This window comes from Bos indicus, chromosome 1, assembly GCF_029378745.1.
Source record: "Bos indicus isolate NIAB-ARS_2022 breed Sahiwal x Tharparkar chromosome 1, NIAB-ARS_B.indTharparkar_mat_pri_1.0, whole genome shotgun sequence".
In the NCBI taxonomy this organism is placed as follows: Eukaryota; Metazoa; Chordata; class Mammalia; order Artiodactyla; family Bovidae; genus Bos; species Bos indicus.
Genome location: NC_091760.1, coordinates 135,936,176 through 135,959,669, shown reverse-complemented (window position 1 = coordinate 135,959,669; position 23,494 = coordinate 135,936,176). Strand labels below are relative to the sequence as shown.

Here is a 23,494-nt window from a genome sequence, read left to right as displayed (position 1 = left end):
ATAGGTATCATATATTGATCTGTGATTTCTTGTTTTTTAATTGTACCTTCTGAGTTTTTAATCATACCTGATGATCAGGTTTCCCTAATCATCTCATTTTTCTCCCTCAACTGATTTGAAACTATGTTGTTATTTTTCATTGTTATCCTCTACACTTCTTTTTTTAAACACTGACCGCTTAACAAAAGTTAAAAATCAATAATACTAGTTTCTTTAACTGAATCTTAAAATACCTTACTTTGATCTTCCTTACATCTTTCATTTTAATTTTCTTTCCTTTTTTTTTAGCCCCCAACAGTGATTTTTTTTCTCCTCCATTCAGTGACTGCCTAGAATTACTAGGATGTTTATGGATTTTTTTTCAGTCCATTGCATTTTGCCTCTTACTCTTTCCTTTTGATTCAATTTTCTTTCACATATTTCTTTTAGATATGTTTGCAGAATGGTGAACAAGAGATAAAATTTCTCATTTTTGTTCATTTGAAACTTTTTTCATTGGCCTTCATTTTTGAATAATTTTCTTAGCTCTGTTTTCACACTGAAGACATTACTCCTGACTTCAAGTATCTATTGTTGTAGATTAGAAAGCACTGCTCAATCTACTTGTCATTTCATAATATAGAATCTTATTTTTATCCTGTGTTGAGGGGTAGATTCTTCTTCTGTTCAGGGATGATTTAGCTTTATTGAGGTAGGAATTCAAGTGTACTATTTCAGTTGAAATATTTGCATCTTCAGTTCTGGAAAATTCTCAGCAGTATCTTTTCAGGTAGTTCTGTTTCTACTCAGTTTCTTCTAGAACTCTCATTAGCATCATTAAGCCACATCTTTTCTGCTCTTCTTATCTCTTTTCTGTCATACCTTCCAGGTCTTTTCACCTTGCATATATTAAGATATTTTTACCTTTATTTTGTAGTTTACTATATCCTTTTTAGCTGTAGAAGTCTCTGCTTATCTGTTCCATTGCTGCTGCTGCTAAGTCGCTTCAGTCGTATCCGACTCTGTGCGACCCCATAGACGGCAGCCGACCAGGCTCCCCTGTCCCTGGGATTCTCCAGGCAAGAACACTGGAGTGGGTTGCCACCTCCATCCATTAGTTCAGTTCAATTCAGTTGCTCATTCGTGTCTGACTCTTTGCAACCCCATGGACTGCAGCAAGCCAGGCTTACCTGTCCATCACCAACTCCTGGAGCTTGCTCAAACTCATGTCCATTGAGTCGGTGATGCCCATCCAACCATCTCTTCCTCTGTCATCCCCTTCTCCTCATGCCTTCAGTCTTCCCCAGCATCAGGGTCTTTTCCAAGGAGTCCGTTCTTTGCATCAGGTGGCCAGAGTATTGGAGTTTCAGGTTTAGCATCAGTCCTTCCAGTGAATATTCGGGACTGATTTCTTTAGGATTGACTGATCTGATCTCTTTATAGTCCAAGGGCCTCTCAAGAATCTTCTCCAACACCACAGTTCAAAAGCATCAATTCTTCAGTGCTCAGCTTTCTTTATGATCCAACTCTCACATCCATACATGGCTACTGGAAAAATCATGGCTTTGACTAGTTGGACCTTTGTTGGCAAAGTAATGTCTCTGCTTTTTAATATGCTGTCTAGGTTGGTCATAGCTTTTCTTCCAAGGAGCAAGTGTTTTTTAATTTCATGGCTGCAGTCACCATCTGCAGTGATTTTGGAGCCCCCAAAAATAAAGTCTGTTACGGTTTCCATTCTTTCCCCATTTATTTGCCATGAAGTGATGGGACTGGATACCATGATCTTTGTTTTTTGAATGTTGAGTTTTAAGCCAGCTTTTTCACTCTCCTGTTTCACTTTCATCAAGAGGCTCTTTAGTTCTTCACTTTCTGCCATAAGGGTGGTGTCATCTGCCTATCTGAGGTTATTCATATTATTCTTGGCAATCTTGATTTTAGCTTGTGCTGCATCCAGCCCGGCATTTCATATGATGTATTCTGCATATAACATAAATAAACAGGGTGACAATATACAGCTTTGACGTACTCCTTTTCCAGTTTGGAACCAGTCTCTTGTTCCGTGTCCAGTTCTAACTGTTGTTTCCTGACCTGCATACAGATTTCTCAAGAGGCAGGTTAGGTGGTCTGGTATTCCCATCTCTTTAAGAATTTTCCACAATTTGTTGTGGTCGACACAGTCAAAGGCTTTGCCATTAAGCCACTTAATCTTTTCTATTAAGTTGTTATTTTGTTCTTTGCTTCTAAAAACCTATCTTTTAAAATTAGTCTAGTATTTTTTTTAGTACTATGTTTATTCTTTTCTTATGGTATCTAGTATTCTATTAAATAGTTTAAAATATTTTATTTACTACTTATTATTGTCTTTGTAGTTTAGATCCAGAACCCCTGTTCAAGGGGATGAGATTTTGTTGTTGATATTGTGGTTGCTGGGTTAGTTTTGTTCTTTTTTTTTTTGCTTTAGGTTATAAAAGCCTCTCTCCAGAAAGGATTCATATTTCCTTCTATTGGAGGCCATGGGGGTTCATTGAGGCTGGCCCAGTCTTCCTGCCTCAGGATCTTACACTGTGAGAAAATGTAAATTCATACTGTGTTTCTGTGTGTGGCACAAGAGGCCTAGTGATTCAGTTCTTGGATTATTTTCCCACACCACCCTCTGTTAGACTGCTTTTAAGTTCTAGGCTTTACACAGAGCATTCATGTGTTGGTCATTGCACATCTCCTAGGCATTCAAATACTTGTCCCTAAAGTCTCTTGTCTGCTCTTTTCCTGGGTTGCTTTGCTTTAGCTCTGATGCCTCTTTATTTCTGGCAAATGAGGATTCTCATGTTGCTGCCTTAGGTTAGGCCCTGCCTGATCACTCTGCTTCTAGTTTGATTATCCTCTTAGTTTTATCTTTCATTTAGGCACCAATATTCTTTGTAAGAGGCAGTAAAGATCCACCTGCCAAAGTGGGAGACACAGGTTCAATCCCTAGGTCGGGAAGATACCATGGGAAGGAAATGGCAACCCACTCAAGTATTCTTGTCAGGTAAATCCATGGACAGAAGAACATGAGGGGCTACAATCCATGGGGTCACCAAAGAGTTGGACATGACTTAACAACTAAACAACAACATTCTTTGTAAGACAGAAAAACATAAACTCTGTAGGTCAGTATGTCACATCCCTCTTCTCTCTGACCTGACTTTCCTTCATTTCCCCACCTATCTGCATATTAGCTTACATTGAGTTCTCCAGAGCATTTGTGCCTTGCACAAACTACTTTCTAGACAACCTGTGCCACAGTGATATTTTGTCTGGCTAAAATTCACTCAACTATTACACTCTCCTTTAAGTCATCTTGATCTAGTTTTATGTAAATGATTTTCTTCTCTGTTTCCTAGCAGATACAATGTCTGTCCTAGTGTCTTACCACATGATTTTGTATATGACAATTTCCTGGACTTGAGAGGATGCATCATTTCCTATTGTCTTTTTAGATACAGTCATTGATTCATTTTTGTTATTCAGTCGTTGAGTCAGGTCCAACTTTGCAACCCCATGGACTACAGCATGCCAGGCTCCTCTGTTGTTCACTGTCTCCTGGAGTTTGCTCATATTCATGTCCACTGAGTCATTGATGGTATCTAACCATCTCATCCTCTGCCACCCCTTCTCCTTTTGCCTTCAATCTTTCCCAGCATCAGGGTCTTTTCCAGTAAGTCGTCTCTTTGCATCAGGTAGCCAGAGTTTTGGAACTTTAGCTTTGGCATCTGTCCTTCCAAAGAATATTCAGATTTGATTTCCTTTAGGATTGACTGGTTTGATCTTGTAGTTCAAGGGACTCTCAAGAGTCTTCTCCAGCACCACAATTTGAAAGCATCGATTTTTCAGCACTCAGCATTCTTTATGGTCCAACTCTGTACATGACTACTGGAAAAACCATAGCTTTAATTACATGGACCTTTGTCAGTAAAATGATGTTTCTACTTTTTAATACACAGTCTAGGTTTCTCATAGCTTTTCTTCAAAGTAACAAGTACCTTTTAATTTCATGGCTGCTGTTACCATCTGCAGTGATTTTGGAACCCAAGAAAATAGAATCTGTCACTGCTTCCACTTTTTTCCCCTTCTGTTTGCCATGAAGTGATGGGACCAGATGCCATGATCATTTTTTGAATGTTGAGTTTTAAGCCAGCTTTTTCATGCTCCTCTTTCACCCTTATCATGAGGCTCTTCAGTTCCTCTTCACTTTCTGCCGTTAGAATAGTGTCATCTGTGTATCTGAGGTTGTTGATATTTTTCCTGGCAATCTTGATTCCAGCTTGTGTTCATTCAGTCAGTCATTTCTGCATATAAATTAAACAAGCAGGGTGACAATATACAGCCTTGATGTACTGCTTTCCAATTTTGAACCAATCCATTTTTCTATGTCCTGTTCTAACTGTTGCTTCTTGACCTACATACAGGTTTTACATGAGGCAGGTAAGGTGGTCTGCTATTCCCATCTCTTTCAGAATTTTCCACAGTTTGCTGTGATCCACACAGTCAAAGGCTTCAACGTAGTCAGTAAAGCAGAAGTAGATGTTTTTCTGGAACTCCCTTGCTTTCTCTATGATCCAGTGAATGTTGACAGTTTGCTGTCTGGTTCCTTTACCTTTTCTAAACCCAGCTTGTACATCTGGAAATTCTCAGTTCATGTACTGCTGAAGCCTAGCTTGAAGGATTTTGAGCATGTGAAATGAATGCAGTTGTATGGTAGTTGGAACATTCTTTGGCATTGTCCTTCTTTGGGATTGAAATGAAAGCTGATTTTTCTAGTTCTGTGGCCGCTGTAGAGTTTTCCAAATTTGCTGACATATTGAATGTAGCACTTTAACAGGATCATCTTCTAGGATTTTAAATATCGATATGTGGTAGCTCTGACTAGTCCTTTGTTAAATACATATGTTTTATGATTACTTGTGCACATACTTGTATGTGAGCTTATTTTGTGTTATTCATTAGGATTGAATTGAACAAAATTAAGGATATCGTTTTTTCAACATAGTGCTGCACTATTGCATGCTCACATGCCAGTTTTTCTCTTTTTCCCCTCCAGGGCTATTGTGTTTGTTGTGGATAGTGCAGCCTTCCAGCGAGAGGTGAAAGACGTGGCTGAGTTTCTGTATCAAGTCCTCCTTGACAGTATAGGTCTGAAGAACACACCGTCATTCTTAATCGCTTGTAATAAGCAAGGTACTGTCATGTTTTCTGGCAATAATAATTGAGATTTTTTTCTGGGATTCCTACTGTGAATTAATAGTTATCTACAGTTGTTATTACTGAGGATGAGAGACAATTGCTAATAAACTATAAATTCAGGATTTTAAATCTTAAAATTTGCTTATACTCCAACATTTTCTTTAGTCTCCTTTACCAGGCTATTCTAAAGAATGACAAAGGAATAATTATTACCATTCATTTATACAGTGTTTTCTTTTTTTTAATCATAAATAATTTTAATTTATCAAGTTCATCAGATCAGCAGTATGTCTTATCAGATACACAATCGAGGAAGGACAGGGTAGAGTCTCTCCTTTTAAATAAGTTTGCCATGTAGCACATTTCGTCAAGGAGAGTTTGCAGAAGTGTTTTTCTTTAGCTTCATAAGAATGAAAAACTATTTAGTCTCAGCCAATAAAACTAGGCTTTAGTTTCATTACTTTTAAAACCAGATTAGAAGTGATGTCAGCATCATGAGGTATTAGACACCCTCTTTGCCTCTCCCCTTCATTCTACAACTTGTAAAACATTTGATAACTCAACAAAGGTTCCTCTGCCTAGCACACTAGGACCGGAGAGATCCAGAAGTCTACTTCTGAAGGTGGATGGACTGGAATACATAAAGGAGGTAGAACTCAGGGAACAGTGAGGCAAGTGCTGGCAGTCTTGGCTCTTGGCCACAGTGGCTGAGCCGGAAGCCCTAGAGATCCCTGTAGCAACAGGGAAGACAGCACACATGACTCCAGCCTCCTGGCTGCAGTGGCTCCTTTGACCACAGGGAACCTAGTAGCAGCAGTGATGGTGGGTCCTGTGACCATAATCCCTTGGGTCACAGCAGTGGTAGGTTGTAAACCTGACAACCCTAGATGTGGAGAAGGTGCCCATGACCCTGCCTCCTCCACCTTCGCCAACCCCTCCCTGTAGCAGCAGTGGCCGTCCAGGCCACCCTGGAGCACAAGCAGTGACAGTGATGGTACAATCAGGCAGAGGTAGTAGAGGGTGGAAAGTGTCAATTCTCAAATATAGCCAGAGGCAGCTCAAGTATGAAAAGGGAAAAACTTGTGTTATAGCAAGAAAAATAAAAGAAAAGCCTCTAATTTCCAACTTAGAGGTGATAAAAACAAAAACCCTTTACCTACATAAGAAAGGTATTTGCTACTTTAAATGCACTGGCAGAGGAATAACTTGTCAAGTACCATGTGAAACCACGTACACAGTGCCACAAAAAGTTATGAAAGTTCTTCAGAAACCAAACTTAAGTCATGGAAGATTGCACTCTTAACTGATAGAGAATTCAAAATAGTTGTTATGAAAAAACTTACCAAGCTACAAGAAAACTCAGGAAGGCAGTTCAGTGAGCTTAGAAATACAATTAATGAAAAGATGAAATACTTTGACAAAGATATTAAAAGTCTAAAAAAAAACCACACAGAAGTTCTGGAGCTGACTGTGTCGATAAATGAGATGAAGATGCATTAGTAAGCACTGGAAACTAGAGCAGACCTATGGAAGTGTGAATTAGTGAGCTTGAAGATAGATCTAGAATCTTACGTTAATTCTCCTACTTCATTATCCTTCATAAGAATAATGGTTATCCCAGAGGAAGAAGAGAGAATGGAGCAGAGAGTTTACTTAAAGAAATAATAGAATTTCACAAACCTGGGGAAGGAACTGTATATACAAGTCCATAAAGTTAATACAACACTTAATATCTCAATGGTAAAAGACCTTCTCGAGGGCACATTGTGTTAAAATTGTCAAAATTCAATGATAAAGAATTTTAAAGGCATCCAGGGAAAAAAACAGTAACCTACAAAGGAACCCCTATTAGGCCATCAGATTTTTCAGCAGAAACTCTATAGGCAGGAGAGAATGGAATGACCTATGCAAAATATTAAAAGATAAAAACTGCTGAAAATCCTTGTAGCAAAGTTGCCCTTCAGATATAAAGGAGAAATAAAGCTTTTCTGAGACAAAAGCTGAAGTAGTTCATTACCACTAGGCTTGTCTTACAAGAAATATTGGAAGGAGCTTTTCTACCTGAAATGAAGAGGCAAAAGTAAATAAAACTTAAGAGTAAGATGATAGGTAGGTAGATTCAGAAAACTGCAACTTTACATCAGAATAGGCTGCTAAACAATTATTGCATAAAGATTAATGGAGAAAAAGCAGTAAAAATACCCACAGCTACTGGAATTTGGTAATGAACTCACAGTATAAAAAGAGATAATTTGAGATGACAAAATATAAAAGGGGAAGAGAAAAGGAACTCATAAATGGCAAATGAATATTAGATGCTATCAACAGAAAAAGGACTAAGTTATCTATGAGATGTTTTATACAAATCTAATGGTAACCACGAAATATAAGTCTGCTGCTGCTGCTGCTAAGTCGCTTCAGTCGTGTCCAATTCTGTGCGACCCCAGAGATGGCAGCCCACCAGGCTCCCCCGTCCCTGGGATTCTCCAGGCAAGAACACTGGAGTGGGTTGCCATTTCCTTCTCCAATGCATGAAAGTGAAAAGTGAAAGTGAAGTTGCCCGGTCGTGTCCAACTCTTCACGACCCCAGGGACTGCAGCCTAAGGGGCTCCTCTGTCCATGGGATTTTCCAGGCAAGAGTATAATAGAGGAGGAAGCTAAGAAAAACATGATAGTAAACCATCAACTAAGATATCAGGCAGGAACAGTGGAGATATAGAACAACCAGAAAACTAAAGATAAAATGGCAGTACTAAGTCCTCATTTACCGGTGAAAAAGTGAAAGTGTTAGGTCACTCATTCATGTCCCAACTTGTTGCGACCCCATGGACTGTAGCCTGCCAGACTCAGTCTATGGAACTCTCCGGGCAAGAGTACTGGAATGGATTGCCATATCCTCCTCCAGGGTATCTTCCTGACCCAGAGATGAACTTGGGTTTCCTCCATTGCAGGTGAACTCTTTACCTACTGAGCCACCAGGGGAGCCCCATTCATCAGTAATCATACTAAATATAAGTGGATTGAATTTACCAATCAAAAGATACAGGCTGGATGTATTGAGAAACAAGATCCAACTACATCCTGCCTCCCAGGCTCTCTGCTCTGAAGAAGAAACATAGGCTCAAAGTGAATGGATGGGAAATGATACTCCAAGAAATAGCAGGCAAAACAAAGCAGGTGTAGCCATCTCAGATCAGATCAAATTGACTTCAAGTCAAACAAGAGAACAGGATGAACTTATATAATGATGAAGGGGACAGTCCATCAGGATGTAATTTTTATTAATATTTAAGCATGTAAGCAGAAGCACCAGAGTATAAAAGGAATTATTAACAGATATAAATGAAGAAGTCAACAGCAATAACAGTAGGGAGCTTTACTACCGACTGACATCAATAAATTGATCATCTAGACAAAAAATTAACAAAGTACCATTGGCCTTTAAGTGAAACATTAGAGCAGAACACGAAACATTCCTTTCCAAAGCAGCAGAATATACATTGTTCTCAAGTGCGTATGGAACATTCTCAAGAAGAGACAATATGTTGGGATACAAAACAAGCTTCAATAAATTTAAGAGTGAAATCATATCAAGCATCTTTTTGAACCACAAAGATATGAGACTAGAAATCAACTACAAAAAGAAAGCTGATAAAATCACAAATATGTGAAGAATAACTGTTATGCATTGTTGAACTTTGCTGTTTGATATTGGAATACATTCTTTATATGTGGTTATCTTATACATCATTTTAATCTGCATTTCTCACTTTATTATTATTTTTTACTAATGACATTACTTGCTGTTTATATTTAGTTTAAACTAGGGAAGTGAGTGTTAGACAAAAAGCATATTCAGGCTGTTTTCTTATTTGAGTTCAAAATGGGTTGTAAAGCAGCATAGATAACTTGCAACATCGACAACACATTTGGCCCATGAACTGCTAGCAAACGTACAGTGCTGTGGTGGTTCAAGAAGTTTTGCAAAGGAGACAAGAGCCTTGAAGATGAGAAATGCAGTGGTCAGCCATTGGAAATTGACAGCAACTAGTAGAGAAGATCATTGAAGGTGATCCTCTTACAACAACTACACAGGGAGTTACAGAAGAATTCATTGTCAACCATTCTACAGTTATTTGGTGTCTGGCGCAAATTGGAAAGGTGAAAAAGCTTGATAAGTGGATGCCCCATGAGCCGACTGAAAATCAAAAAAATCATCGTTTTGAAGTGTCATCTTTTATTCTATGCAGCAACAACAAACCATTTCTCAATCAGATTGTGATGTGCGATAAAAAGTGGATTTTACATGACAACCAGTGATGACCAAATCAGTGGTTGGACGGAGAAGAAACTCCAAAACACTTCCCAAAGCAAACTTGCACCAAAAAAATTTATGGTCACTGTTTGGTTATCCACTACAGCCTGGTGAAAGCATTGAATCTGAGAAGTATGCTCAGCAAGTTGATGTGAAGCACTGGAAACTGCAACGCCTGCAGCCAGTATATGGGTCAACAGAATGGGCCCAGTTCTTCACAACACCAAGCACATGTTGCGCAACACTTCAAAAGTTGAATGAATTGGGCTACAAAGTTTTGCCTCATCCACCATGTTCACCTGACCTCTTGCCAACTGACTACAACTTCTTTGAGCATCTCGAGAACTTTTTGCAGGGGAGATGCTTCCACAACCAGCAGGAGGCAGAAAATGCTTTCCAAGAGTTTGTTGAATCTCAAAGCACAGATTTTTATGCTACAGAAATAAACATTTCTTGTTGGCAAAAATGCATTGACTGTAATGGTTCCTATTTTGATTAATAAAGATGTGTTTGAACCTAGCTTTAGAATGGAAAGACTAGAGATCTCTTCAAGAAAATTAGAGATACCAAGAGCACATTTCATGCAAAGATGGGCTCGATAAAGGACAGAAATGGTATGGACCTAACAGAAGCAGAAGATATTAAGAAGAGATGGCAAGAATACACGAAGAACTATACAAAAAAGATCTTCACAACCCAGATAATCACGACGGTGTGATCACTGACCTAGAGCCAGACATCCTGGAATGTGAAGTCAAGTGGGCCTTAGAAAGCATCACTACGAACAAAGCTAGTGGAGGTGATGGAATTCCAGTTGAGCTATTTCAAATCCTGGAAGATGATGCTGTGAAAGTGCTGCACTCAATATGCCAGCAAATTTGGAAAACTCAGCAGTGGCCACAGGACTGGAAAAGGTCAGTTTTCATTCCAGTCCCAAAGAAAGGCAATGCCAAAGAATGCTCAAACTAGCACACAATTGCACTCATCTCACACACTAGTAAAGTCATGCTCAAAATTCTCCAAGCCAGGCTTCAGCAATACGTGAACCATGAACTTCCTGATGTTCAAGCTTGTTTTAGAAAAGGCAGAGGAACCAGAGATCAAATTGCCAACATCCGCTGGATCATGGAAAAAGCAAGAGAGTTGCAGAAAAACATCTATTTCTGCTTTATTGACTATGCCAAAACCTTTGACTGTGTGGATCACAATAAACTGGAAAATTCTGAAAGATGTGGGAATAGTAGACCACCTGACCTGCCTCTTGAGAAATTTGTATGCAGGTCAGGAAGTAACAGTTAGAACTGGACATGGAACAACAAACTGGTTCCAAATAGGAAAAGGTGTACGTCAAGGCTGTATATTGTCACCCTGCTTATTTAACTTATATGCAGAGTACATCATGAGAAACGTTGGACTGGAAGAAGCACAAGCTGGAATCAAGATTGCCAGGAGAAATATCAATAACCTCAGATATGCAGATGACACCACCCTTATGGCAGAAAGTGAAGAGGAACTAAAAAGCCTCTTGATGAAAGTGAAAGTGGAGAGTGAAAAAGTTGGCTTAAAGCTCAACATTCAGAAAATGAAGATCATGGCATCCAGTCCCATCACTGCATGGGAAATAGATGGGAAAACAGTGGAAACAGTGTCAGACTTTATTTTTTTGGGCTCCAAAATCACTGCAGATGGTGACTTCAGCCATGAAATTAAAAGACGCTTACTCCTTGGAAGGAAAGTTATGACCAACCTAGATAGCATATTCAAAAGCAGAGACATTACTTTGCCAACAAAGGTCTGTCTAGTCAAGGCTATGGTTTTTCCAGTGGTCATGTATGGATGTGAGAGTTGGACTGTGAAGAAGACTGAGTGCCGAAGAATTGATGCTTTTGAATTGTGGTGTTGAAGAAGACTCTTGAGAGTCCCTTGGACTGCAAGGAGATCCAACCAGTCCATTCTGAAGGAGATCAGCCCTGGGATTTCTTTGGAAGGAATGATGCTGAAGCTGAAACTCCAGTACTTTGGGCACCTCATGCGAAGAGTTGACTCATTGGAAAAGACTCTGATGCTGGGAGGGATTGGGGGCAGGAAGAGAAGGGGACGACAGAGGATGAGATGGCTGGATGGTATCACTGACTGGATGGATGTGAGTCTGAGTGAACTCCGGGACTTGGTGATGGACAGGGATGCCTGGCGTGCTGCAATTCATGGGGTCGCAAAGAGTCAACACGACTGAGCGACTTAACTGAACTGATAGTGATTTAAAGTTCACTGTCTGAAACCGCAGTTACTTTTTCACCAACCTAATACTAGGTTAATGAGGAAATCAAAGAAGGAAAAAGTACACCTGAAGATAAATGAAAATATGGAATACCAAAATCAGTGGGATACATCAAAAGCAGAACAAGTTTATAGCAATACTTGCCTACCTCAAGAAACAAGAGAAATGAAAAAGCCCCAACAGTCCTTACACCTAAAGGAACTATAAAAAGAACTTCAAATTAAGTCCAGAGTCAGTAAGTAGAAGGAAGGAAATACTAAAAGTCAAACAATAGTAAAGATGAATGAAACTAAGAGCTGGTTCTTTGAAAAGATAAACAAAATCAATAAACCTTTAGCTAAATTCACTAAGAAAAAATGAGAAGACTCAGATAAATAAAATTAGAAATGAAAAAATAGAAATTGCAAGAGGTCCCACAGAAATGCAGAGAGTCATAAGAGAATACCGTGAGTAGCTATGTGCGAACAAATTAGACAACATAGAATAAATGAATACATTCTTAACAATCAGCCCTCCAAGATGGAATCTTAAAGAAGTAGAAAATCTGAATAGATGGATCACTAGTAAGGAGGTTAAAACAGTCATCAAAAACCTTCCAAAAAACGAGAGTCCAGGACCAGACAGCTTCACTCTACCAGATGTTCAAAGATGACCTAATATCTATTCTTGAAAGTGAAAGTGAAGTCACTCAGTCATGTCGGATTTTTCGGGACCCCGTGGGCTGTAGACTGCCAGGCGTCTCCATCCATGGGATTTTCCAGGCAAGAATACTGGAGAGGTTTGCCATTTTCTTCTCCAGGGGATCTTTCCAACCCAGGAATCGAACCTGGGTCTCCCACACTGCAAGGCAGACTCTTTACCATCTGAGTCAAACTCTTCCAAAAGGTTGAAGAGGAGGGAACACTTCCCAACTCATTTTTTAAGGTCAACAGTACCGTGATATCAAAGCCAGACAAGGATAATACAAAAAAAGAAAATTACAGGTGAGTATCTTTGATGTACGTAGATGCAGAAACTCTCAACAAAGTATTAGCAAACAAAATAATACATTAAATGGATCATACAATATAATCTAGTAGAATTTATTTCAGGGTTGCAGGGATGATTCAACATCTGCAAATCAACATGCTACAACATTTTTAAAATAGTGATCAACTCAATAAATGCAGAGAAAGCATTTGACAAAATTCAACATCCATGTGTGATAAAAACTCAATGAAATTGGTATAGAAAGAATGTATGTCAACATAATAAAGGCTATGCATGTCAGACCCACAGCTGACATACTCAACTGTGAAAAACTGAAAGCTGTCCCTCTAAGATCAGGAACAAGACAAGTGTGCCCACTCTTACCAGTCTCATACCTGAAGACTCCACCAAAAGCCTGTTAAAAATAATAAATGAGTATGGTAAAGTTGCACGATGCAAAATCAAAATGCAAGATCTGTTGTGTTTCTGTACACCAACAAAAAACAAGCAGAAAGAGAAATTAAGAAAACCCTATCATTTAAAATTGCAGCAAAAAGAATGAAAAAATACCCAAGAATAAATTTAATCAAGGATGGGAATTTCCTGCCAGTGATTAGGCCTCTGTGTTTTCACTGCTTGAGGGCGCAGGTTCAATCCCTGGCTGGGGAGCTAGGATTCCGCAATATGCTATAAAACTTGGTTTAAAGAAATGGAAAGATAAAGGATGTTTCATGCTTATGGACTGTAAGAATTAACATGGTTAAAAATGTCCATTTTTTTCTATAGCAATCTATAAATTCATTGTAAAAATCCCTATCAAAATCCTTGATGACATTTTTCACATAAATAGAACAAAAGTTCCTTACATTTATATAGAACCATAAAAAACTATGAATAGCCAAAGCAATTCTGAGAAAAAAGAACAAAGCTGGAAGAAGTGTCACATACCCTGATTTCATATACTGCAAAGCCATAGTAATCGAAACAACATGGTATTTGACAGAAAAAAAGGTTAATGGAACAGAATTGAGAGCCCAGAAATAAACCCACACATATAGGGACGATTAATTTACAACATAGGAGCAAAGAACATACAATGGAGAAAGGACAGTCTCTTCAGTAAATACTGGTGGAAAAACTGTACGGCCACATGCAAAAGAATGAAACTAAGCCAGTTCCTTACACCATACACAAAGATTAACTCAAAATGGATTAAAGACTTGAACAGAAGATCTGAAAGCATAAAACTCTTAGAAAACAGGAAATTCAGACTGTGACATTGGGTTTAGCAATTTGTTTTTGGGTGTATCTCCTCAGTCAAGGCAAACAAAAGCAAAAATAAACAAGTGGTACTATATCAAACTAAAAAGCTCTGCACAGCAAAGGAAACCATTAACAAAATGAAAGAGAGAGTGTACTCAATGGGAGAAGATAGTCAAGTATATCTGATAAGGGAGAGCACATATAACTCAACAACAACAAAAATGAACAGCCTGATTTAAAAATGGGCAGAGATCAGAATAGATGTTTTTCCAAAAAAGATAAACAGATGGTCATCAGGCACATATGAAGATGTTCATCACTAGTGAAGATGAGTATCATTAATTATTAGGGAAATGCAAATCAAAGCAACAGTTAGACATTACCTCCCACCCGTTAGAGTCATTGTTGTCTAAAGGAAATGCGGTAGTGAGGATATGGAGAAAAGGGAACCCTTGCTGTGCAGTGTTGATGGGAATGTAAATTGGTGTAGCCACTGTAAAAAACAGTGGATATTCCTCAAAAAGTTAAGAATAGAACTACCATGTGATCCAGTCAGTCTGCTTCTGGGTATTTATCCAAAGATAACAAAAACACTTGAAAATATAGATGGAAACTAAACTTTTGGTAGTAAGCACAGAATAGTGTATATAAAAATTGAATCATAATGTTTCATGTGAAACATATAATGTTGTAAACCAGTGTGACCTCAATAATAAGATAAACTTCTTTGCTAAAAAAAAGTTAAAATGAGATAGACTAGCTGATCTCTGTTGGCCTTTTTCATACCTATTCTCATTCTATGAAGAGCCCAATGCATTTCTTAAAGGGGAGCTAGTAATAACCCTACCAGTGACTAATCAGGAACAGTGTTAAGGTCATTAACTGACTTCTTTGTTTCTTTTATTCGGTATAAAAAGAGGAAGTAATATTTGGCTTTTGCTGGTGCCACACCAGTGCCTTTTATTACCAGAGTGCACTTGATGCTGTAACATACTATTTTAGTATCAGCTGGAAATGTTAGTTTAGTTTCTTATTACAGGTGGAGTATTTCTGTTGGAGTGAAAGCTTTTGTTAAAATCACAAAGCAGGTAGCTATTCTTTTTGCAACATTGGCTGGACTTATATGTGTTGATTTAAAATGTCTGTAAGATGTAGAAAACTTTTATGAAAGACTAGTCAATTTTAGGATCACCAGCTTAATATATTTATAAGCATTATTATAATATAAATATTTGTGCTTACTTTAATAAAGGGAGGGAAGGATAAGTTGGGAGTTTGGGATTGATATATATACTTACTACTATGGACTTCCGTGGTGACTCAGATGGTAAAGAATTAACCTGCAATGTGGAGACATGGGTTCAGTCATTGGGTTGGGTTCTGTCCCTGGGTAAGGTCATGGCAACCCACTCCAGTATTCTTGCCTGGAGAATCCTCATGGACAGAGGAGCCTGTTGGGCTACAGTCCATGGGGTCACAAAGAGTCAGACGTGACTAAGCAACTAAACACAAGCACACTACTATATTTAAAATAAATAACCAACAAGGATCTATTGTCAGGCACAGGGAACTGCTTAGTATTCTGTAATAACCTAAATGGGAAATAATTCGAGAAAGAATAGATATATGTATATGTGTAAATGAAACACTTTGTTGCACACCTGAAACTTAACACATTACAAATCAACTATGAAAGTGAAAGTTGCTCAGTGATGTCCCAACTCTTTGCGACCCCAGGGACTATAGCCCTCCAGGCTTCTGTCTGTGGGGTTTCCCAGGCAAGAATACTAGAGTAGGTTGCCATTTCCTTCTCCAGGGGATCTCACCGACCCAGGGATCGAACCTGGGTCTCCTGCATTGCAGGCGAATTCTTTATCACCTGAGCCACCAGGGAAGCCCATAAATCAACTATAATCTAATATAAAATAATTTTTTTAAAAAAATGGTGCGGCAAAGAAACCTAAATTTAAATGGGGATTTTCCATATGTGCAGGAAGTCTTGGGAAAAGACCCTGTTTTAAACAATGTCTTTTGTTTCTTTACAGACATTACAATGGCAAAATCAGCAAAGTTAATTCAGCAGCAGCTTGAAAAAGAAATGTAAGTAAAAATAAGTCCTGCTGGTTAATTGTATATCTTATCACTTTGGAAATATGTATATATTGCTTAAGGTCTTTGGTTTTGTGTGATTACCACGATTAACCTGAAGATTAGTGTGAAATATATTTGTTTAAAAATTGACAACAGAATTAATGGAATTATAAAAAGTATTAATGGGATGTTTATAGATATTTAACATTTTCATGGAAAGAAAATCTCAGGTTTATTGAAACTGTAAGCTCAATTTGTTTTCCCACTAGTTCTAGCTATAGCTTATGGTAGATATGAAAGGTTTCAAAAACAAAAACTTTGAAAGCCATGGAAATTTTTGTTGACAGAATAAGAAAGGAACACTTCAGAAACATACAAAAATCTGTGATACTATTTTGTAACAATTTTTTTTTGTTTTCAAGATGTGTGACAGTATCATTTGGCTTGTGTTTGACAGGTTTTTGATTCCACACATAAGTGTAATCATACGATATTTGTCTTATTCTGTTTATGTTATTTCACTTAGCATAATGTCCTAGGTTCATCCACGTTGTCACAAACGGCAGAAATTGCTTTTGTAGGGCCCAGTAATACTCTTGTATATATGTTCCACGTTTTCTTTGTTCATCCTTCAGTGGACATTTAGGTTGCTCCCTGTATTGGCTGTTGTTAGTAATGGGGCAGTGAACGTAGGAGTGCACGTACGTACATCTCTCTGAGAGCCTGATTTCAATTCCTTTAGATAAACGTCCAGAAGTGGAATTGCTAGATCATGTGGTAGTAGTTCTGTTTGTGATTTTTTGAGAAATCTCGGTGCTTTTTTTATTACAGCAGTACCGATTTACACCCACCAACAATGTACCAGGGTTACCTTTTCTGCATATCTTTGCCAACATTTATCTTTTTTTTTTTTTTCCCTTAATGTTAGTAATTCTGTCTCATTATGGTTTTGATCTACATTTCCCTGATGGTTAGTGATGGTTAGCATTTTTTTCATGTACTTGTTGACTGTTTGTATGTCCTCTATGTCTGTTCAGATCCTTTGCCCATTAAAAAAAAAATTTATTTATTTAGTTACTTTTGGCTGTGCTGAGTCTTCGTTGTTGGATGTGGGCTTTCTGCAGTTGTGACGATCGGGGCTGCTCTTTGTTGTGGTATGCAGGTTCTCCCTGCAGTGGCTTCTCTTGTGGAGCATGGGCTTTAGGACTCAAGGGCTCCGTAGTTGCTGCATGTGGGCTCAGTAATTGTGGCACGTGGGCCTAGTGTTCTGTGGCGTGTGGAATCCTCCTGGACCAGGGGTCAAACTGATGGCCCCTGCATTGCAAGGCAGACTCCCAACCACTGGACCATCAGGGAAGACCTTTTGCCCATTTTTTAAATTGAATTATTTGTTTGTTTTTTTACTGGGTTGTATGAATTCCTTATATATTTTGAATATTAACCCTTATAAGATACATGTTTGCAAATATTTCCCTCATTCCATAGGTTATCTTTCCATTTTGTAGATAGTTACTTTTGCTTCGCAGGAGCTTTTTAGTTTGATGTAATCACACTTGTTTATTTTGCTTTTGTTTGCTTTTAGTCTCATATCTTAAAATAACTGCCACAGTGTCAGTGTTTTCTTTTTGGATTTTTATGGTTTCAGATCTTATTATTAAAGCCTTTAATCCATTTTGAGTTGACTTAGTATATAGTATAACATGAGGGTTCAGTTGCATTGTTTTGCATGTGGATACCCAGTTTTCCCAGAGCTGTTTATTGAAGAGACTGTCCTTTTCCCATTATATACTCTTGTCATCTTTGTGGAAGATTAGTTGACTGTGTATGTGTGGGTATGTCTTGGGTTGTCTATTCCATTATTCTGTATGTCTTTTTAAAGTACCATATGGTTTTGATTACTATAGGTTTGCAATATAATTTGAAATCTGGGAGTGTGATGCCTCCAGATTTATTGTTTTTACTTGGTCACTTTGAGCATTATAGTTCTTTTGTGGTCCCATATGAATTCTAGCATTGTTTCTTCTATTTCTGTGGAAAATTCCATTGAAATACTGATTGAGATTCCATTGAGATTCCATTGAATCTATCAGTTCAATTCCTTAGGTGTGTCCAACTCTTTGAGACCCCATGTACTGCAGCACTCCAGGTTCCCTGTCCATCACCAACTCCCGGAGCTTATTGAATCTGTAGGTGGACATTTTAACAATGTAAATGAAGAAGGGATGTCTTTCCATTTATTTGTGTCTTCAGTTTCTTTCGTCACTGTTTTACAGTTTACAGTGTACAGCTCTTTGACCTGCTTTGTGTTATGCCTAAGTATTTTATTGTTTTTGATGCTGTTATAAGTGGACTTGTTTTCTTAATTTCTTTTTCTGATACTTCATTAGTAGTGCATTGAAACAGAACTGGTTTTGGATGTTGATTTTTGTATCCTGCAATTTTACTGAGTTTATTAGTTCTGTTTTTTGGTGGAGTCTTTAGGGTTTTCTATATTTAAGATCATGTCAGCTGAAGTCAGAGATAATTTTGCTTCTTCCTTTTTGATTTTGATGTCTTTTATTTCTTTTTTGCCTAATTGCTCTGTCTAGGACTTCCAGTACTGTGTTGAATAGAAGTGGCAAGAGTAGACATCCTTATTTTGTTCCTAGTTTTAGAGGAAAAGCTTTTAGCTTCTGACCACTGAGTATGATGTTATCTGTGGACTTGTCATATATGGCATTTTTATTTTGAAGTATATACGTTCTATAACTGTTGAGTTTTTATCATGAAAGGATGTCAAATTTTGTCACATGCTATTCTGCATCTATTGAGATAATCATAAGATTTTTATCCTTCAGACTGTTAATGTGGTGTATCTCGGTATTTACAAATGTTGAGCCATCTTTGCATTTTGGGCAAATCCCACTTGATTATGATGCATGATCCTTTTAATATACTGTTGAATTTGGTTTGCTTATATTTTGTTGAGGATTTTTGCACGTATGTTCACAGGGATCAGTTCAGTTCAGTCACTTAGTTATGTCCAACTCTTTGCAACCCCATGAATTGCAGCACACCAGGCCTCCCTGTCCATCACCAACTCCCGGAGTTTACCCAAACTTACGTCCATCGAGTCCATGATGCCATCCAGCCGTCTCATCCTCTGTCGTCCCCTTCTCCTCCTGCCCCCAATCCCTCCCAGCATCAGGGTCTTTTCCAATGAGTCAGCTCTTCGCATGAGGTGGCCAAAGTACTGGAGTTTCACCTTCAGCATCAATCCTTCCAATGAACACCCAGGACTGATCTCCTTTAGGATGGACTGGTTGGATCTCCTTGCAGTACAAGGGACTCTCAAGAGTCTTCTTCAACACCACAGTTCAAAAGCATCAATTCTTCGGTGCTCAGCCTTCTTCACAGTCCAACTCTCACATCCATACATGACCACTGGAAAAACCATAGCCTTGACTAGACAGACCTTTGTTGGCAAAGTAATGTCTCTGCTTTTGAATATGCTATCTAGGTTGGTCATAACTTTCCTTCCAAGGAGTAAGCATCTTTTAATTTCATGGCTGAAGTCACCATCTGCAGTGATTTTGGAGCCCAAAAAAATAAAGTCTGACACTGTTTCCACTGTTTTCCCATCTATTTCCCATGAAGTGGTAGGACCAGATGCCATGATCTTCGTTTTCTGAATGTTGAGCTTTAAGCCAACTTTTCCACTCTCCTCTTTCACTTTCTTCAAGAGGCTTTTGAGTTCCTCTTCACTTTCTGCCATAAGGGTGGTGTCATCTGCATATCTGAGGTTATTGATATTTCTCCCGGCGGTCTTGATTCCAGCTTGTGCTTCTTCCAGCCCAGCGTTTCTCATGATGTACTCTGCATGTAAGTTAAATAAGCAGGGTGACAATGTACAGCCTTGATGTACTCCTTTTCCAATTTGGAACCAGTCTGTTGTTCCATGTCCAGTTCTAACTGTTGCTTCCTGACCTGCGTACAGGTTTCTCAAGAGGCAGATCAGGTTGTCTGGTATTCCCATCTCTTTCAGAATTTTCCACAGTTTATTGTGATCCACACAGTCAAAGAGATGTTTTTCTGGAACCCTCTTGCTTTTTCTATGATCCAGCGGATGTTGGCAATTTGATCTCTGGTTCCTCTGCCTTTTCTAAAACCAGTTTGAACATCTGGAATTTCACGGTTCACGTATTGCTGAAGCCTGGCTTGGAGTGTATACAGAAATTGTAAACATTGTGTATCCATTAATAAGTTCTTGTAGTCATAGCTACTTCACCTTGAAGATTCACTCGCTTTAGCATTTGTTATGAGGTAGGACTAGTGGTGATGAACTCCTGCAGCTTTTGTTTCGGAAAGCTTTTATCCATCTTTCATAGCTGAAGGACAGCTTTTCTGGGTATAGTACTATTGGATGGCTGTTTTTTTTCCCCCAGCATTTTGAAAATATCATCCCACTTTCTACTGACCGGCAAGGTTTCTGCCATCAGATCCACTTTTAGTCTTGTGGAGTTTCCCTTGTTTGTGACAGTTGACTTTTCTCGTAATGCTTTGAGCAGTTTCTGTGTTTGACTTTTGTCAGTTTGATTATAATGTGTTTCATTAAAGCTCTCTTTATGTTTAATCCATTTGGGTTGTAGCAGCTTAGTGGATCTGGACGTTCATTTCCCTCCCCATATTTGGGGATATGCTGTCATTTTTTTTTTTAAATAAGCTGTCTGATTCTTTGTCTTTATCTGCTCTTTCTGAGAGCCCCATAATGCATACATTGGTTCCTTTTATGATGTCCCACAAGACTTTCTTCTTTCTTTTTTTACAGTTTCTTTTTGGTTTTATTACAGAGTAATTTCAAATTACCTGTGTTCAAGCTGTCTGGTTTTTTTGTCCTGCTTGGTTGAGTCTGCTGTTGAAGCTCTCTGAATTTTTCACATCCAGTCATTGTGTTCTTCAGCTCCAGAATTTTTGTTTTTCATGATTTCTGTATCTTCATTGGCTTTTTTATTTTTTCGTTTATTCTTTCCCTCATCTTGTGGAGTTGTCTATGTTCTTTTATAGCTCACAGGACTCTCAGATGATTATTTTGAATTACATGTCAGGCAGTCTGTAGATCTCCATTTCTTTAGGGCCAGTTATTGGTGCTTTATCATGTTCCTTTAGTGGTGTCATGTCTCCCTGATCACTTGAGCCTTATGTCCTTACTTTGGTGCTGCACATTTGAAAGAATAATCACCCCTTCTAGTCTTTATAGACTAGCTTTGTCAGAGAAAGTACTTCCCTAGTCAGTCCAGCCAGAGATCTGGATGGGCTTGCTGCTGGATTTCTTGGGCAAGTTGGGCTTGTGGGTAGATGGGCCTGCTGCCTGGGTCCATGGAAGCTAGCCTGGAAACTGAACCTGTCTTGGCTGGACAGGTGCCTGTGTCTGCTGGGGCTGGCCTGGTGGGTGCTGGGTTCCATGACAAAGGGGTGCTCGTTTCACTCTCCCTCTCCTGTGTAAATCATAGGTCTCCACGCTACACTGTGCAGGCTTGCAGGAGCAGTAACATAGTGATTTGAAACTCCCTTCTGCCCTCTTCAGTGCGTCTTTTCTCACTTCTGTGTTACACCCATATGCTGTAATCTCTGACCTGGATTCCTTAGCTCCCATGAAAGTACTCTGTGTGGATGATTATTTAAATTGATGTTTCTGTGAGAGGACTTGTACTGAAAACTCCTATTCTGCTGTCTTGCTGGTGTTACTCAATGGTTTCTGTCCCTTCTGAAACCGCATGTTCATCATCTATTCTCCTGTCTTGATGTTCACTCTTTTGAGACTGCTAAAATCAAAAAAAAGGGAGTTAGATGATTTTTTTTTCTAAAATTTCTGTTGCAGTTGTTGAGCATTATCTTTGGGGAAAAATAATATTATTTGTATATCCATTTTTTGAAAATTGTATAGCATTTTAACTTTTTTATTTTGTGTTGGGATATAGCCAACTAACAAGGCTGTGGTAGTTTGAGGTGAATAGTACAGGGATTCAGCCATACATATACATATATCCATTCTCCCTCAAACTCTCTTCCCATCCAGATTGGCACATAACCTTGAGCAGAGTTCCGTGTGCTGTACAATAGGTCCTTGTTGGTTATCCATTTTAAATACAGTGGTGTCTGTGTCCACCCCAAACCCCCTAACTATCCCTTACCCTCCACCCTTTCCCCCAGCGACCATAAGATTGTTCTCTGTGAGTCTCTTTCTGTTTTGTAAGTAAGTTCATGTGTATCCATTAAAAAAAAAAAAAAAACAGCATAGTTCAAGTCTTCCCATGTTTAAAACATGTTTTCCTTGATTCATTTGCTTTTCATTCCAAAGAGCCATAGAAAAACAATACAGAAAGAAATGCTGTATTAGAAGGGCAGTGAAATAAAATGTTAAAAAGTTATAAAGGTAATATCAGTTAAATTTGGAGTCTAAGTTTAGTTTAATCCTGTGTTTGTGAGAATTAGGCCTTATCAGCTTTGAAGCATTTCATAGTTTTCTGAATGAAAAGAGCTGAATATAATGTTTGGGTTTTTTTTTCCTTTTGAGTTTCTTGTAAAATAGTTTACATTTAAAAGAGCGTATGTGACACATGTATTGAGTTTAAAGAATCAGTGAGATGAAGACCCATGGACCTAACATCTTGCTTAGAAGGCCCTTTAGGGTGCTCCTCCTCAAATGCTTTTCCTTGTGTTAATTGTTTTTAAAATACTTTTCCCATATGTGTGTCTTTCTGAACAAGGTACTTAGTTTTTTGTATGGATTCTGCACTAGTTTTCATGAAATCTTACATTACTAAGTCATCCTTTATTTTGTTAGCACATGTTCCTCTGCTTCTGGGGAGAGAAATAGACCCAGTGAGCCTTGCGTTTGCACTTCTTATTAAGGCCTGCAGGTGGCAGCTAAGTGACTTAACTTGGGAAGGTGTTAGTAGCTAAAGAGATTGGACTGAATATGAGAACCTGCAGTTTGTAGATATCTAAGCTCTGTATCCAGGTAGACTCAAGGTAAATATAAATATCACCTACCCACACTTCACTTTCAGAAACTTAAGGTTGAAACCAGCAGGTAATGTAAAAATATATCTTAAAAAAGCATCATGCAGGCAATCCTAGGGAAGGGGACACTGTGCTGAGAGAAGGTTGGTGTGACCTTGGTTCATTGCTGTCCTCTGGCCATGTGGGCGTCCCTGGCGGCTCACTTGGTAAGGAATTTGCCTGCCGTGCAGGAGACTCCTTTCAATGCAGAAGACCTGTTTCAACCCCTGGGTCAGGAAGATCTCCAGGAGAAGGAAATAGCAATACACTCTAGTAGACTTGCCTGGGAATCCCATGGACAGAGGAGCCTGTTGGGCTATAGTCCATGGGGTCAG

General features: G+C 38.7%; 1 protein-coding gene across 1 annotated transcript in view; it reads left to right on the top strand.

Annotated features, from left to right (window-relative positions):
* The window catches only part of LOC139184546 (serotransferrin-like), an 85,858-nt gene that overhangs the window by 61,030 nt on the left and 1,334 nt on the right, over window positions 1-23,494 (top strand). Inside the window, 2 exon segments of the mRNA XM_070794654.1 lie at window positions 5,060-5,196; window positions 16,073-16,127. Of these exon segments, the coding sequence (XP_070650755.1) occupies window positions 5,060-5,196; window positions 16,073-16,127 (192 nt within the window).